This window comes from Mus caroli, unplaced genomic scaffold, assembly GCF_978045245.1.
Source record: "Mus caroli unplaced genomic scaffold, Mus_caroli_1 scaffold_10, whole genome shotgun sequence".
NCBI classification, from domain to species: Eukaryota; Metazoa; Chordata; class Mammalia; order Rodentia; family Muridae; genus Mus; species Mus caroli.
In genome coordinates, this window is record NW_028227265.1 from 101,215,193 (window position 1) to 101,233,018 (window position 17,826).

The window sequence follows — 17,826 nt, forward strand, 5'->3', positions numbered from 1 at the left end:
TGACAGCATTTCAACTTAGAATATCTTGGGGTGGTGGTGGGGGTGGTGTGGAATGCTCATTGTGATTTGCCATGTGAGCCTTTGCTGTAGGGGGGGTGCTGATCTCCTCTTCAATTTTCCAGGAGCCGACGGCAGTGAAATTCTTCCCGACTCTATCCCATCTGCCCCTGGAACGCTGCCTCATTTCATCGAGGAGCCCGAAGATGCATACATCATCAAGAGCAACCCGATTGCACTCAGGTGCAAAGCAAGGCCAGCCATGCAGATCTTCTTCAAATGCAATGGGGAGTGGGTCCATCAGAATGAACATGTGTCCGAGGAGAGCCTGGATGAGAGCTCAGGTGAGGGGTGAAGCAAACTGGAGAACCCGCAGCATCTCCCCAGACTGTCCTCTTGCTACTTAAGTGGTGGGAGGGAAGGGGAGGGAACATAAGCACTTATGTCCCCCTGTGTGGATGCAGCTAATGTTACCTCATTTTAGACATGCAAGACAGATAATCTCATCCCTCAGTGACCTGACAGCTTCCTTTGTTGTTTATTCTAGTGTAGTTCAGAGCCATTTTCATGCTCTGTATGACTTCAAACACTCCACGTTGTATGAAGTTAATATTCCCATTGGAAATTAAACCAGACAGTTGCTGTTTTCATTTGACGAATCCTAAATAATTTGGGGACAAATATTAAATCTTTCATCAAAACCGTTTTAAGCAGCATAATTTCAATCACTTTTATGTTTTTTTTTTCTCCTGGAGATTACTCTTATGTCTTTATTCACCACAGCTGGTGGTTTCTGGGCTTTTTTCTGAAGTTGTGTTGATCATTTAATAGTGATACAACCAGAACCCGAGCACCATATACTAAGGGCTTCTCATGATGGGTAGATTTTAGGATCATCTTTTGTAGCTGCCAGCGGCTATGGAGAACTGGGTTCCTAAAAGGAAAGCTGGGCTGTATGGGGTGGATGGAGAGAGAAGAATGAGACCAAGAAAGTTTCTGATCAAGGCCCAATATTTACTGCTTGAGTCAGAATTTTTAAATGGGGGGAAACCTTTCCTCCACTATGCCCAGATCTCATCGCATTGTCAGTATCTAAAACAAACAAACAAACAAACAAACAAAAAACCCAAAACCCTCAGCTGCTCAACAGGTAGTGGCTTCTTGCAGGAAGCTGCAGATGTGGCAGACAGTAGACTTCACTTAGGTTGGAAGGCTCCACCCTAGGTGGGCTAGTCATCTGTGGCAAAAACAAGGTCTGATTCTGCCTGCTCAAGCCTGGGGGGGATGGCACAATCTTTATTAGTGTGGCTATTTTTTTCTGATAAATAATGATAATTCAATCACACTCATCTAAGGTTTACTGAGTGTGAAAGATTTGAAGTCCTTAACTAGGCAGATATTATTTTGGTATTTACAGCCATTTACTGGGATAGATACAATTACTGACATCTACTAGGTAAGAACTTGGAGGCTCAAAGAGAAGTTAAGTGTACATGAAGAGGTGATACTAAGTCTCAGCATAATATTTTTTTTTATTATTATTACTAGTCTTATTATTCTTTTTTTTGATTTTTAATATTTTTATTACATATTTTCCTCAATTACATTTCCAATGCTATCCCAAAAGTCCCCCATAGCGACCCCCCTTCCCTACCCACCCATTCCCATTCTTTTGGCCCTGGCATTCCCCTATATTGGGGCATATAAAGTTTGCAAGTCCAATGGGCCTCTCTTTCCATTGATGGCCTACTAGGCCATCTTTCGATACATATGCAGCTAGAGACAAGAGCTCCGGGGTTCTGGTTAGTACATCATGTTGTTCCAACAATAGGGTTGCAGATCCCTTTAGCTCCTTGGGTTCTTTCTCTAGCTTCTCCATTGGGAGCCCTGTGATACATCCAATAGCTGACTGTGAACATCCACTCCTGTGTTTGCTAGGCCCCGGCATCATCTCACAAGAGACAGCTATATTTGGGTCCTTTCAGCAAAATCTTGCTAGTGTATGCAATGGTGTCAGCGTTTAGAAGCTGATTATGGGACGGATCCCTGGATACAGCAGTCTCTAAATGGTCCATCCTTTCATCACAGCTACGAACTTTGTCTCTGTAACTCCTTCCCTGGGTGTTTTGTTCCCAATTCTAAGAAGGTGCACAGTGTCCACACTTTGGTCTTCATTCTTCTTGAGTTTCATGCGTTTATCAAATTGTATCTTATATCTTGGGTATCCTAAGTTTTGGGCTAATATCCACTTATCAATGAATACATATTGTGTGAGTTCTTTTGTGATTGTGTTACTTCACTCAAGATGATGCCCTCCAGGTCCATCCATTTGGCTAGGAATTTCATAAATTCATTCTTTTTAATAGCTGAGTAGTACTCCATTGTGTAAATGTACCATAATTTCTGTATCCATTCCTCTGTTGAGGGACATCTGGGTTCTTTCCAGCTTCTGGCTATTATAAATAGGGCTGCTATGAACATAGTGGAGCATGTGTCCTTTTTACCGGTTGGGACATCTTCTGGATATATGCCCAGGAGAGGAATATTTTTTGATGAAGACATTGAAGTATTTCTAAAAGTTTAGATTTACTTATCTTATTGTATTTTAATATTTTGCTTTCAAGTATATATGAATACCCTATGCATGCCTGTTGCCCTAGTAGGTCAGAAGAGGACAGACATCAGGTCCTCTGAAACTGGAGTTGAGCATGGTTGTGAACTACCATGTGAGTTCAGAGAACCAAACCAGGGTCCTCTGTAAGAGTAACAAGTGATCTCAACCACTGAACCATCTCTCCAACACACTGTCAGAGATGGCTTTTTCTTGCTTTTTGGTTTCTTCTCATCCTACTTACTTGCTTCCTCAATATGTGGGCTTTGTATTGTTTTAATTTATCCTGTCTTGTCATGTTTGGTGGTTGTCTCTTAGAGGTCTGTCTGCTCTTTTCTAAATGGAAATGGAGGGGAAGTGGATCTGAGGAAGAGGGGAGGTGGGGGGAGGGAGCTGGGAGGACCTGAGGGAGGGGAAGCTGTGATTGGGATGTAGTGTATGAGAGAGGAATCTACTTTCAATAATAAAAAAGAAATAAATGATGAATAAAAAATTAAGCATACTTTTTAATAAGTAAAGGTTTTATATTTCACCACGTAACAGAAACCACATATGCTTTTGAACGTAGTTCCTTTCACAGGATTCAGTTTGAAGTGACACTTGATTATTCTTTTTTATGGGTGATGATTTGGTCAGTTAACTAGATATTAGATTTTGAATAAGTCAGGAGGCCTCAGTATAATTAGAAAGTTTCCAATGATCTCATTGTGTTAAATTTAATAATGCTAGTCAGTGCATTTTAGACCTTTCAGAATTTTTAATGATAGGAAAGTTATAGCTCAGACTGGTGTTCTATAAACATATGGAAAGAACAAGACAAATATTCTATGAAGTTCTGTGTAAATTAAGTTAGAATGTTTTCGGAGAGGTATGTTGTATTGTGGATTCATAGAAAATGCCACTTCCCAGTGGGAAATTTATGAAATGGACATTACTAATCCAAATAGGCATCGCTGAAGATACACTCCATGAACATATAGAACATCTTGATGGTGTAAGTGTCACTATCATTAGCCAATGGACAAAGCCTAGTGTGTGCCCAGTAGGAAGTGTAGTTCACTTCAAATACAATGCTGCTCTAGGACTGTGATCCTCAACCTGTGAGTGGCAAACCCTTTCATAAGAGTCACATATCAGTTAGCCTGCACATCAAATATTTACATTGCAATTTATGACAGTAGCAAAATTATAGTTCTGAAATAGCAAGGGATAATTTAATTGTTGGGGCCACTGCACCATGAGGCCCTGTATTAAAGGGTCACAGCACTAGGAAGGTAGAGAACCAGTGATCTCGAAGAAGGGCTACTGAGGAAGAATGCAATCAGTGATGTGGAAGGGGACAAAGGCCACTGGGAGGAGGTCTGTGTTTGGATAGATGCATTGGTGATGGTGATGATGCTGAGATTGGAAGTACAGTGACTAGAGTACGCTTTCCAGAACAATTCCTACAAAAAGGTATGGAATGACAAGGAGAGGCAAAAATGAGGAAATGTGGAATCTTGGAGAAGTCAGGTAAGGAAAGGGAAGTCAGATGCTTGAGTAGAAACTGGATACCCATTATTAGAAGCACTTTAGTAGCTATGAATTCAGAACCATTAATAACATAGGACTTTAAAGATGATTGGATAAATAAATGAATGAAGAGAGATTAATATCAATTCCCCTTTTACAGGAAGGGCAGTATAATTAATCCAAATTATATTATCAGAGAGAGGAATCCAAAGGAATCCAAATCTTGGCACACGCACAATTTGAAGTGCTTAGGTGTTCTAGTGAAATGATAGAGGGCAGAGAGTTGACAGAGGTCAGGAGCACAGGAGTGCATCAGGAGATTGTCAGTAAAGGATGAAGGTATTGAGATGCAGGAATCATCAAGGCAAAAGTCTATTGTGAACAGAAGAGGCCTCCGAGGGATCATCATCAGATGTCAGAGAGAGGGAGAGCCCTATCTGACTGAGAAGTGCCTGGAGTATGCAGAGATAGGTAGTTTGTGACATAGCTACTTCTAGATGTAAATACTATGGTCATTTCAGGTATATTCCTCAACACTATGAGGCACTTCTACATCTTCTCATATTCTCCTTCAATTCAAAATATCCACAAGTTCTCTTTAAACTCCATCCATGGATCGTCATTTTCCATCATGAATGTGCTTAGCTTTTATACTTCAAGACTCCATATATACTTTATTGAGGTTTGTTATTCCTGACGACATATACAATCTCTATCTATGATCTCTTGGAGGTCCATTTCTCATTCATGTAGAATGTCATATGTTAGGCAAAGTTTCCAGGGTTATGGGTATAGTTTCCTTAAACCAAAGATTTGTTATAATCAAAGATAAAGGAGAAAACAGTCTTGATTTACCTATTTCATATTCCCAAACTTTGGATGTATGGGGCCTTATTAGACAAACTTGTTGGGAGTGGTTGAGATGGAGACAATACACACCTTTTTTAGATTGAGAATTTTACAGATTCAATGGGGCTACTTGCCACTTGTGTGTGTGTGTGTGTGTGTGTGTGTGTGTGTGTGTCTGTACACTACATTGCATAAATGGCTCCAAATGTAAGGAGGAATGCTGTCAAATAATCAGCCATTTTCCTAACACTGTTTAAAAATCTTGTATCTATCCTCTCTTAACCAGCTGTTGGTAAATAGCACACACCAATTGAATAGTTTGCTCTCCTGTAATTTCACAATATGTTGTTCTGTTATTATTTCTCCCTTTTAATTCTGCTAGCATTGCTAGGCAACTCTGTGTCTTGTGGAGACCATTGTTGATTACATTTTTCTTTCAAATAAAAATCTGCCCTCCAGTTATTTTTTAAAGGCCAATAAAAGTCATATATTTCAAAGTTACCACAGAACAAAAAAATCATAAATGGTAAAAATCAGAAGAGCATATATATATATATATATATATATATATATATATATATGCTATGTTTTTAAAATGCCTTTAGAAAGGAATGTAAATCTTACATCTTTGAAATAATGTACTAAGCAAAACCTCTTAATATAAGTCATCTTGGTTGGTAGAACCAATAGTAAATAACTATTTTTCTTTAAATATTTTCCCCCATGTTGTTAGTGGAAATTGTCATTTGCCGCACCTTGTGAGTGTTTCCCCAGCTCTGTTTTAACACTTTAATGGTATAAACAGCAGCAAGATGAGTGTAGATATTTATCCCAAATCAATACACAGAAAAAAAAAATAGCCAGAGAGATTGAAAAGTACAAGATGCATTATCTCCCCCAAGGTTCTCTCCACAAGAAGCTGGGTGATGTGGCCTGACTACTGTTAAAGACTTAATGGCTTTTGATGAGATCTATAAAATAATCCCTTACAACCCAGCAAGACTGAATGGCACTGACAATCCAAGGACAGGAGACACCATTTGACCAGAATTACAGGGGGGGCTGTTCACATTCTGTGAGAACCCTGTGTGAAGTCACTCTTGGCCTGTCTGTGGACATGTTGTCCATCTCTGAACTATTATAATTGATAAATTTTAGTTTTTGACACATTGGCCTTATTTCTTCAAGGGTATGATGGGAACACATAGGACCTGATAGTGCTGAAAGTAGACATGGAATCTTTTTGTGTTTCTGGATTGGAAGCAATAAGTCCTTTCAGTTGTTAAAAGCTGCAAACTGCCTTTGGTCTTTCTGGTAATTTGGACCCGTCATCTAACTGCTCAAATAAGAAGAAAAAGGATTGTGAGTTTTCATGCAATTTAGCTTGGAAAATCCTGAGCTAGAGTTCTTTCCTGCAAAAAGTACAATTTATTTGACATGAGTTACGGTGTTTTCACAGACATGGCTATACCTCTTAGTAATGTACACGCTCGGTTCTCCACATGAGCCAAGGGATCCTCTCATTTGTTCTGCCCCATTTCGTTTGGAAATATGGGGCTCTTCTTCCTTGTGTTTTGCTTCTGTTAACATCTGGAAGCTTCGAATGGTAGAGCAATCCCAAGGAAGGAATCACACCCCTGTGAAATGGGAAGTGCATTCATTAATACAGGAATTAAAGCAAGGCACACAGGCCTTATAACACCACACACACCAAAGACATTAATCCCAAACACCCACACAATGGAGGTGATGTGGCTTGTGCAAAAACTTCTGTTATGGAAAAGCTAAACTACTTCGTGATTGATCAGTAATAACCTAGAGTTTGCTTTTTTTCTTCTTCTTCTTTTTTTTTAAACAATAATCTGTCATTCTTAATGTATTTGGCCCAGGAGTCCTCGAACTTGAACTGGTGAAATGCTATGTATTCCAGTATATCTGGAAAAAGTCTAAACTTAGCAAAATTTTCCCCCTTTCTAAAGAACATCATTTCATGCCTTCCACTCTATGTTATTCCTTTTTTACACAGCTGGAACCTTTCTCTTGGGATAAAAGGTTAATGGATTGTGTTGAGAAAAGGCAGAAGAGTGGAAATGAAAGTGTCTTAAATCTTTGAGTTTGTATCTCACAACTTCACTGCCCTGGTGATGAGGATTTGAATATAGTATCTTCCAGGAAACCCATCAACGTGCAGTTGCCTTTGATGATTCACTGATCGCCAAGGCACCTTAGGGAAACATACATTTTAGCCCACAGAGCTCAGAAGTGATCAATCTCCAGAGTCTTCTGCCGATGTCTGTGTGCATTTAGAGTTCACTTTTATAGAAACGCCCTTCCTCACAGCTCCGTACTTTATCTTGTTCATTGCTATTTCTTAGAGAATACTGACACATTCTTAAAAGGGTTTGTAGACAATCATTATGAATTCCCTCCATAACATGTAGCAGACTCTTAAAGACTTGTCTCTGGTGTCTAATTTAACCTTTCCTACAACAACAGCAAAAGTTTGGACACCATTTTCCTTCGATTTAACTTTAACAGTGCTAGAAGTAGTTCCTTATTTCCTGGCACTAATCAAACATTTCTTAGGTCAGGGTCTCACTGTGTAGCCTAGGCTGGCCTCAAGCTCACTCTGTAGTCCATGATGGCATGGACCTTGTAATCCTCCTGTCTCTGCCTTCCTGCACATCCTAAATTCTTGAGAGATGATTTTTTTTTGATAATTTTCAGCCCATTCAGTTCATGTAACACTAAGTTGTGTGACTTTTAATTTGAAGTTGGGATTATAAAGATCTCAGACAAAGTAAAACACAACAGTGACAATTTGCTTATGGTCAGAAAGGTGGATATGAATGTTCAATGATGCTTAGATGTGTTTGGAATGCAGCTCTCCACTAACAAACTTCTCCACTAGATGGTGTGTCTCATAGCTTCCTTCCAAGGTTTTCTTGGTATAAGATGGAATAATAAATTCATCTACCACCATTGCCTTAAAGGTTATAGAACTTAGTACATATGCTGTATTATACCCTGCAAATACTCTGTCAAGGTTATCCTTAAAATGATATAAATTTGATATTCTAAAACTTTTTTAAAAAAACTTAACAGGTATCTGATGATTCAAAAATTTATGACCTCACTTTGATAATTCCAAAAAGAGAAAAGATACATCATTAATTATTTGAATTTACTGAGTAAGATTTTATTACTTGCATGTGGTTCTTTTATGCCATATTCATTTAACATATCAAATAACACATGGCAAACAACACACATTATGAACTTAGGCTGCAAAGAGGTAGTTTTCATGATACAGGAAGAGAAAAATCATTGACTCAGGTACAGAATTGGAAATCATGATCCTATTTGCCTCAATGAAATATGGCTTAAAAGTGAGTCCAGTATGAAATGGTGTCCTCTAAGTGACCTCACCATATCCATTTCTGTCTCTGAAGTTTCTTCTTCTTGCTGTTATCAGACAACACTCTCAAGTTAATTTGCTTGCCTCTGCCAGACACCTCTGAGCTGATTAATTCTAATCTCTAGTGTGGCAGAGACTGGAGAGCTTGGGTGTATTCTTCATTTCTGTACTTAAGTCTGAACTTGTGATACTTCTGCAGAATGTGTGAAGTGCTTATTATCCTGGGAAACTAAAGAGCGTTCGTTCATTAAGCGTAGTGCACATACACATTCAAAGGATGAGGACTTTTTCTTTCTTTCTTTCTTTCTTTTTTTTTTGTCAGAATATATTTTAATCTTGTTGCTAGGATAAGGAGGCAAAAGACATTTAGCCCTAATTAGTCATCTGCCATTAAAATGAAATATGCTTCCACCTTTTAATTATCTATATTTAATTTATTATTTTCAGTAGCATGCTCGTCTGAAGACAGCTAAGTTCACCCACAATATAGGATTAGATTTTCATGACATTTCTTACTGAGATTTGTAATTTCAGACACACAGGGAATCTGTGTGTTATTAGTGAGTAAGAGAGCCCTGTCATATAAACTAAGTTTCACAATGAGTATCCTTGAAACCTTCAAGACTGAGGGAGAATGGTACCCAGACCCTTAAGAAGCCTTTTCTCTTTCCAAGGGTGATAAGTCCATGTTGTGTAACCTTATAATATTCTGTAGTTCTGCTTTCATAGAAGAAGTCACCGAATTGGCAGGACAACTTAAAGTATGTTCTCCTTTTACCTGGTAGCACAATGATGACAGCAGTCTTTATAGGTTGTTTGTGACGATGCTCTTGGCACTTGTCACAGAAGTAAACGTGGATGAGAACCTCCATACATTTGTTTTTCAAATCAGTATCTGTCACCAACTTTATGATGTCTTTGATTAATTTCTTAAAAGCACCTTAATAACAATTAAAAATGATAATAAGTGATTATTCAAAATATAGGAGAGCTTTCTATTGCTCATGCCCAGTTGTAGTCTAATCTGGGAACCATCAGAGGTCAATAGGAAGTTTTGCCCTATCTAAGTGATGAAGGCAGTTCTTCCAGGAGAGAGTGGGCGATTTACTGGCTGCTCAGCAGGTGGAGGGAGATGGTGAGGCCACCTCAGAGCAACAGCTATCCGAAAAGCACTCTATGGGCTTTGAGGATCAGTAGAAAGCCCATGGATGCCAGAAGACCTGGGTTCCTCCCGCCCCTCTTGGAGCTGACCATGGTGCTGATACTCATGAAATTCCTATGGTCTTGTGGATTTTTTCTTTCCCCCTTACAGGAAGTTAAGTAATGATTCACTTGGTTAGTGCCCATATAATTACGACACATCACATCACCAACTGGAAAATAAATCAAGACTGTGTGGAATATGACTGGAAAAACAAAATAGAACAAGAAAACAGACCCAGAGTTTCCCATAAGAAAGCGACAATGCCCCTCCAACCAAGCTCTCTAGGCAATGGCCACTTGCATATAGTTTGTAAAAAAGCAAAACATGTTTAAGGACATAGAAGGATCCTAGCTTTCTGCTGTGGTCTGCTTATTCTGTGTGAGAAGCTGAGCATCCTCCCCGAGAGAACTTCAGCTGAAAGGAGGGAAGCTGTGGAGGTGGTGAGCGCGTGGGAACTGTGTCTAATCCCTCCCTGAGCACCCATCAGCAGGTGCATCCAAGAACTGGCTGCAACAATAACCAGGCAGGATGCTAGTGATCGGCTTTGTGCTGGTGTGATAATGAGCTGTAGATAAAAGGCAGGAGGACAGCTGTTAGTAGGCACCAGGCTGTCATTGGCATGGCTCTGAATGTTAAATACTACTCTGGGATCTTTTATGCTCTATGCACCAAGTTAGGATCTTACAGTGAGACTGTGTAGCCCTTTTATTGAATTTTTTCCAGATATAATTCATTTTAATTCTTTTCTCTTCACTGTCTCCCCCTCCCACCACCCCCTTTTCACTTGTACATTTCTCCACCTTGACTTGTGAAACATCTACCTTCAATTAGTTGGAAAATGCTCTAACTTTTCTCCTCCCTACAGGATTAAACCTGCTAAAAGTAACTAGTGTTTTCTATCTGATAAATAAGGGGATTACAGCAGTAACTGCTGTCAGCGTTTTTCTCATTTAAACAAATAAAGCTGACAAATGATGAAGTTCTGTGCTGCTCTGTTATGCTTAGAACATGCAGAGTGATTATTCATCTGCTGCCAATGTTAGTCTATCCACAACTAAACCATCCCAGAGCCTAGAAAGCTTATTAGCATATCAGTACCGTAGTTATATTTTTATAATCTGTGAGACCCTACTCCATAGCAAAGGCTGATGCCCATAATTTCCATGATCATTTAAAGGGTTGGGCTTTCCCATGTTTATTAGAGTTGTGCAAGTTATTGGGTACAATGCCTCTCTTCATGAGATACAATGTTTTATTAGTTTTATTTGTACCACTGTAACGTTTCCTACAATCAAGTTAGCTGACATCTCTGGAGATAGAAAAGTATATAGCTGTGCCTGCTTGCAATACAGATGGGTGAACTTTAGTGGAGATGATAGGAGCAGTTACCTTAAATAGAGAGGCTTTGCTTAAATGTTTTCCAAATGTGGATGTAGATTCACATATGTGCATAGTTACTGTCTATGTGTATATATATATATATATATATATATATATATATATATATATATATATTCACAAAAGACCTGAAGATTTGATAAAGAATGTCCTACTTTTTAAGAAAGACACCTTATTAAAAAGCATTATCTTCTTATGCTGAGTAAAACACAAGAGATATAAAGAATGTATTGTGTTGTAAGGATTTTCTTAGACATGATGGTCTGACCAACTGAAGCCCTCACGTTTGAAGGAGGAGTCATCAAGCAATTAATATACATTTGTGTGTGAGTGTGTGTGTGTGTGTGTGTGTGTGTGTGTGTGTGTGTGTGTGTATGACAATGCCATTTGTGATCTGCTGCCTTGATCATGCTGATTAGGAGGCCACACAGTGTTCAGGAGCAGCCCATTTGTGTTGGCTTTGCTTTGTGACCCCTTGAAGAACCGCTGAAATGGACCAGTAGCTGAGCCATCCTGATGTTGAATTCATAACTTGAGGCTCTTCCTCTCCATCCTGGATGGGATGTCACAAAGAATTCCAGAAACAGAGCAAGATAAGTTCTACTTTCCATGTTTTAGGGACTTGTTTTCTCTTTGTTCTTGCCAAAGTACCCTGTAAAGGTCTCTGAGTAGATTAGTCAAACAGGTTTAAGGCCTGGTGATCCTGTGGGGAGTGCTCTGATGATCATTGCTCCATATACAAATTAACCCAGACTCTGTGCACATCCATGATACAGCTCCAATACTCCAAGCCACCATTCCCTGTCCTAACCCCAGGACCAAATAGGTAGCCATTATATGACATTACTCACATGAGCCAATTCTGGGTTTTATTGCTATTCCTTTATAATCCCTTTCATGGGAATAAAGCAGAAATAGCAGAAATATTCTTGTTCCCATTCCCTCTCCTTTCTGCCTTCTGTTTGCCCTGGTGCTTTCTGCTTTCCTGTGTGGCCAAATGTGGCAGGCTGGGCCAGTTTCTTGCTAGCTATGAAAATTTCATCCTTCATGCCAGCCATTTGTGTGTCTGCAGGTCTGACCACAATTGATTAAAATAAATTCTGGGTGTCCTTATGGTAGGGGGAATGCAAATTGGTGGTATGAATTGTGTACTCCCTGTTTTCTGACTTGGATATGTGACTGCTCTTAGACATTCTGAGGTGGATTAGATAGATTCACAAGGTGGATAGATAGAATGAGAACTGAAGGGTGGTTTGACCACCTTTTTACCTTTCAAGTTTATCATATATAAAGATGTTAGATATAGGGGCTGGAGCGGTGGCTCAGAACTGAAAACTATTTTAGAGGTCCTAAGTTCAATTCCCAGCAAGAACATGGTGGCCCACAACTATCTGCCATGAGATCTAAAGTCCTCTTCTTTTGTGTCAGTGACAGCATATTCCTATACCTAAAATAAATAGTAGATCTTTTTAAAATATTATATATATATATATATATATACATACATATATATATATATATACATGTACAAAATAACGGGGTTTCATGACATTTTTTGTAGACACGTATGGTGCGATTTGACCACACCCGCACACCTCCTTGCTTTCAGCTTCCATCCTCTGTTTCCTCCCCTGACACCATGGGATCCCCCTTCTACTTTGTTATTTATATTTGTTGTGTTTGGCAGCTCATTTCATAGGATGATCTCCAGTTCCATCCATTATTTCATAAATAAGTAGCATGTTTTTGTTTTTCTTAGTGGTCAGGTAATAATCCATTGTGAATCTATAGCACGTGTTCTTTATCCATTCATCTGGTGATGGATCCATAGGCTAATTTCAGGGTAGCTACTGTGAATTGTGCCATAGGGAGCAGGAATGTACAGTCGGCTCCATTGAATGCTGAGTTTACTTCCCTTAGGTATATACCCAAGAGTGGTAGAGCTGGATCATATATTAGTTCTTTTTTTTTTTTTTTTGATTTTTTCTGAAACCCTGCATAGTGATTTCCATAGCAGCTGGACTGATTTATATCCTCACCAGCTAAACATATTGTCTGATGGCCTGCTTTACAAAGGACATGTGTGTTGTGACTCAGTAAGCATCCCCAGCACACTACCATGGCTGCCCCCTCTCACCAGCTGTATTGTATGATCCGTTCTACCCTGCTTGCCTCTTCAAAACTGGTTATCCATTTGTCTTAAGTTGAAGAGTAGGATGTAGGCAAGCTCTGCCCTATATCAGTTCACTCCTTAGCTTTAACACTCAACTTCTTTGCTCTTGAGAAATCCACAGATTGCAGGATACAAATCTTTAACAAAAGAAGAATTCAACATATTGGAGTTTTCCACCAGAGGAAATGTGGATGGTTAACAAACACCAACAGGATGAGTGTTGTGTGGTACCTCGTCCAAACTTAGGAAGCCTACCTCATATTGTCCATGATGTTTTATGAGTCCATAACAGTCTCTTGTCACATATTATGAATAATAAGTTTTTGACTGGGTGGCATGGGTGTTCTCCATGTGATTAGTTCACCTCTGTTCTTATTTACCACCAGAAGAGGCAGACTTGTATCCCACTTCTTCCTTGCAGAGCCTTTGGCTCATTTGAATTGGAATGATCCCACCCCCCAACTCCAGGCTTCTTTTCTGTTACTTTTTCTGTTTGTTTTGTTTTGTTTTTGTCTTTTGTATTTTGTTTTGTTTCGGTTTTTCAATTGAAATAGATTCTTCTCTAATACAATTTGAAAGTACATTCTGCTCCCATACAACCCATCCTGAGCAGTTTCCTCTCCCAGCTCCCCATTACCTCCCCTCTCCCCCAGTCCCATCCATCCCTCCCCTCTGTTTTCCTTCAGAAAAGAGCAGGCTCCAAAAGACAACAACCAATCACAAAACCGGATACAAGACAAGGCAGATTCTTCTGAATTCTTTTTTATCTTTAAGGGAAAAAATCTAAATTAGGCATATAATTTTGCTTCAATTTTTTCACGAATTCGACTTATTTCCATGATCAGGAACAAAAAAATCAAGCACAGAGATAAGCATTTCGTTGTGAAAATAACCTTAGTATTAATTTATAAGGTAGAGGCAGGGGACAACCACAAAATGCTCCCTCTGTAAACCATAGATGTGAATGAATGACTCTCATCTCTCTAAGTCATGGGATGTTTTTGTCTACATCATGGGGATAGAAGAACATATCCCATCTTTGCGAGATGTGCACATATAGTGAATAAAGATCTCTAGGGCTAACTGTGGTGCTGGGCTTCTATGTTCAAGCTTTGAAGAAGCATCCTTATAATGGAGGCCAGTGTCAGCTAGTGTCTGTGGGACAGAAAGGCATGAGAACTAGAGACTGAGACCTTGCTTGTCATTAAGTAACTAAAGGAGCTAAAAGGAATATCCACTTTCATCCCTGATACTCCATGAAGGTTAGCCAACCTTCCCATATGCATAGAAGGAACCCAGTGGTCCTTGGTCAGAAAAATGAATGAGTTTGAGCTCCACAGTTAGATGTACCAAGCCTATTCCTAATGATTAGAAGGAAAATGCAAAGTCATAAAAATCTCATTGAAAGGTTACAAGTCTTCAGCTTTATCCTAACTCAGGTGTTTCTTTTCTGCTGTTTCTATAACCCTTGCCCCATCTTCTCACAGCACTACTCTGAGAGTTTTCCTTGGTCCTCTGCCTGGATTGTTAGACTTATAGATCAAGATGTCTGCTTCCTTTCTGTCCTGTCCATTTGCTTTGTATCCTATAGAATTTGTTCTCAACCTTTGATGCCACTATTTGTGCCATTTCTTGAATTCCTGGTCTGTTTCTCTCTCCCTCTCTCTCTCCCCACCCCACCTCTCTCTCTCTCTCTCTCTCTCTCTCTCTCTCTCTCTCTCTCTCTCTCTCTCTCTCTCTCCCTCTCTCTCTCTCTCCCTCCCTCTCTCTCTCTCTCTCTCTCTCTCTCTCTCTCTCTCTCTCTCACACACACACACACACACACACACACACTTTTCTTTCAAGCCACACCATTACAGTAACCCTTCCTTGGCTACAAAACCCTGTGACCACTCTAAGATCAACTTAAAACACTGCCCTTCAGCTTACTATGTGGAGATGATTAGGTTCTAGACATTAACTTTGGTACATATTCCTCATAGTATATTTTATACACAGACTGAGAGCCCTGAGGGCACCAGGTCAATGAAAGAGGGATGTTATTCTATTGTACTGCACTGCATTAGTTGATAATACTTTGTGTGTGCACTCTACAGCCTACTCAGCTAGTGGAATTTAATTAGCAGTAATATATTACTGTCACGGTAATTAAAACCTTGCCTTGATTAAAAACAGAATTGTTTAATTAAAAAGAAAAGGGTTGGATCGCCTTACCTTTGTGATTGAGGAATACAGTGGCCTCACCTAATGTTCTCCGTCTGCCCATCAGGCTTGAAGGTCCGGGAAGTGTTTATCAATGTCACCAGGCAGCAGGTGGAGGACTTCCATGGGCCAGAGGACTACTGGTGCCAGTGTGTAGCGTGGAGCCACCTGGGAACGTCCAAGAGTAGGAAGGCATCTGTGCGCATAGCCTGTAAGTACCTTTGGGGGTGATCTGTGCGCATAGCCTGTAAGTACTTTTGGGGGTGATCTGTGCCCATACCCTGTAAGTACCTTTGGGGATGATCTTTGGGGGTGACCCGGGATCTTAGGAGTCTGAACATGGATTAAATACAGTTGAAGAGCTCTGTGAATATATCCTTGTCTTCTGCAGAATGTAGATGAATGGGAAGCAAGATGGACTTTTCCTACTTCCAATAAATTTAGTTCTTAAAACTCTCCTTTAAAATGCTTGGACATTTTCTGCAGAGGATAATAAGCAACTCAGTTTGCCTAAGAGATTCTGCCCGAATTTTCAGAGCTCAAATGTCTTCACACTGCCGGGAAAATATGTTCCAGGGGAAAAAAAGCCCACACAAATGCACTCTGCTTCTCCCCATCAATGTAGGCTCAGGGGGAGCCTACATGGGGCGAGCTGAGTGATGGCTGTTTATTCTACTTTCCAGCCAATCTGCAAAAATAAGGCATTAAAAACATTAAAGGGTTTTTATAGCCCGCTGTTAAGTCCTTTCTCTGCTAACCTTAAAACATGAAAATGGGTTTCAAAACTGTATTTGTTTGACCCAAGTATAACTTTTAAAAAATATATAGTTGAAAAATGATGAGAAATAAAAAGAAAGAAAGAAAGAAAGAAAGAAAGAAAGAAAGAAAGAAAGAAAGAAAGAAAGAAAATAAATTGTTTTTCTGAGGAGTCCAGGATTTCTCTATCCTGTTTCAGCATCTATGTCTTTAAAATCTGAATATGATTTATAATATATAAACTTCTCCTCCTGTCCTACCCATTCCCATTAGCCCACCTCTGTAGATCCTCAAACTGCTCCTTTTTGCACCTAGAACTGTTATAAGAAAAAAGGAAAAAAAAAAAAAAAACAAACTCAATAGAAAGAAGCTGGGAGGGGCAGGAGAGATGGTTATTGTTGTTTTATTCAAATCCTGCCTTTTGAGAGTGTCATAAAGAATATGGGACAAGAGGGATTTGTCTGAGGACTGAAGGAATCCTACATAGCAGATGTTGGTGGCTTAGGGATTAAGAATAGGAGTGAATTGCTGTTTGCAAAGACATTTATGTTTCCTCAGAAACGAAATCTCCCTCTTAAAATATGCATTTCACCTTCATAATACTGGCGATTTGGGAGGCCTCTCCTGGATGCCATGTGAGTCCTCCAAGACCAGGAAAGAGAGGTCACCTCATAAGCTGTATTCAGTGTGAGAGCCTTGGGAAACATTTTTCCAATACTTACTTAGTTAATTAAAATTAGCCAACCAATATTTTATGACGTTAATGTAGCAGGTCAACCAAGAGAGGGAGTGTGTTTGCATTCATTTGTCCCATAGTAAGTCCAGTTCTGTGTTCTCATGTGGACTCACAGGGGCCATCCAGAACCCTAGTCAAGGCGGGGTATCTGTAGTGCTCAATTCAAGTGTAGAGGAAACAGCATGAGAGTGTTCAACCCTGGCTCACTCAATTTCTGTCTTCTGAGCTCCATTCTCCACCCCCACCCCCACCCCCACTCATCAGCCTTCCTTCTCCAAGGTCCATGTCGCCTATCCTTTGAACTATTACCAATACAAATTTCCCAGTCTGTGTCCATCTTTTTGGTTGTCTCCCTCAGTTGTTGCTCACTTGATTCCTGATTGCCATGTGTCTGTCAGAACCTCATGTTTGGTTCACAAAGCCCATCAGAGATTGGTTCACACCCACCTGTTCTCATCTCTCATCACGTGGACTATACGCCACACACTTTGTCCTTTCAAATGCATGGTTGCCGCACATGTCAGCTTTGCCTTTCTGACACGCCCCCTCCACTAGTGCAGTCTGCTATTTTGCATGTGTAATGGGACAGGAGAGAAGAGCCTAGACTCCACATCCCTGCTCCATTTCCATTTCTGTTCTGCATCACCTTAGTTTTGTACAGGTGGAAAGCATAGCTCATTTTCCTCGGTCTTAATATCTCCATATGTGAATCCGTACCTATTTCCTGGAGGTGTTCTGAGCATTGCTGATATACCCGAGTACTAATTATGTAACCTAACAACACCAGTGAATACTCTCCAGCTATGACCTGATGCCCTGAGGCATACCTGATCCTCTCCTGCACTGTTTCATGGGCTGGTCTTCACTGATGCTTACTGAATGAGTCTTCTAGGTTTGCCTCTACTGTGCTGTCCCTCTCTGCATGATAAAATAAGAGATTAGGAAATATTAATAATGGAAAAGGAATTTT

The 17,826-nt window shown here is 39.9% G+C and overlaps 1 protein-coding gene across 4 annotated transcripts in view; it reads left to right on the top strand.

The window, feature by feature from the left end:
• Unc5d (unc-5 netrin receptor D) overlaps positions 1–17,826 on the top strand; it is a 535,933-nt gene that overhangs the window by 299,589 nt on the left and 218,518 nt on the right. For all 4 annotated transcript variants that reach the window (XM_021169824.3, XM_021169825.2, XM_029480897.2 and 1 more), the window contains exons 2-3: positions 123–341; positions 15,432–15,575. In XM_021169824.3, coding sequence (XP_021025483.1) covers positions 123–341; positions 15,432–15,575 — 363 coding nt within the window. The remainder of the gene's footprint in view (positions 1–122; positions 342–15,431; positions 15,576–17,826) is intronic.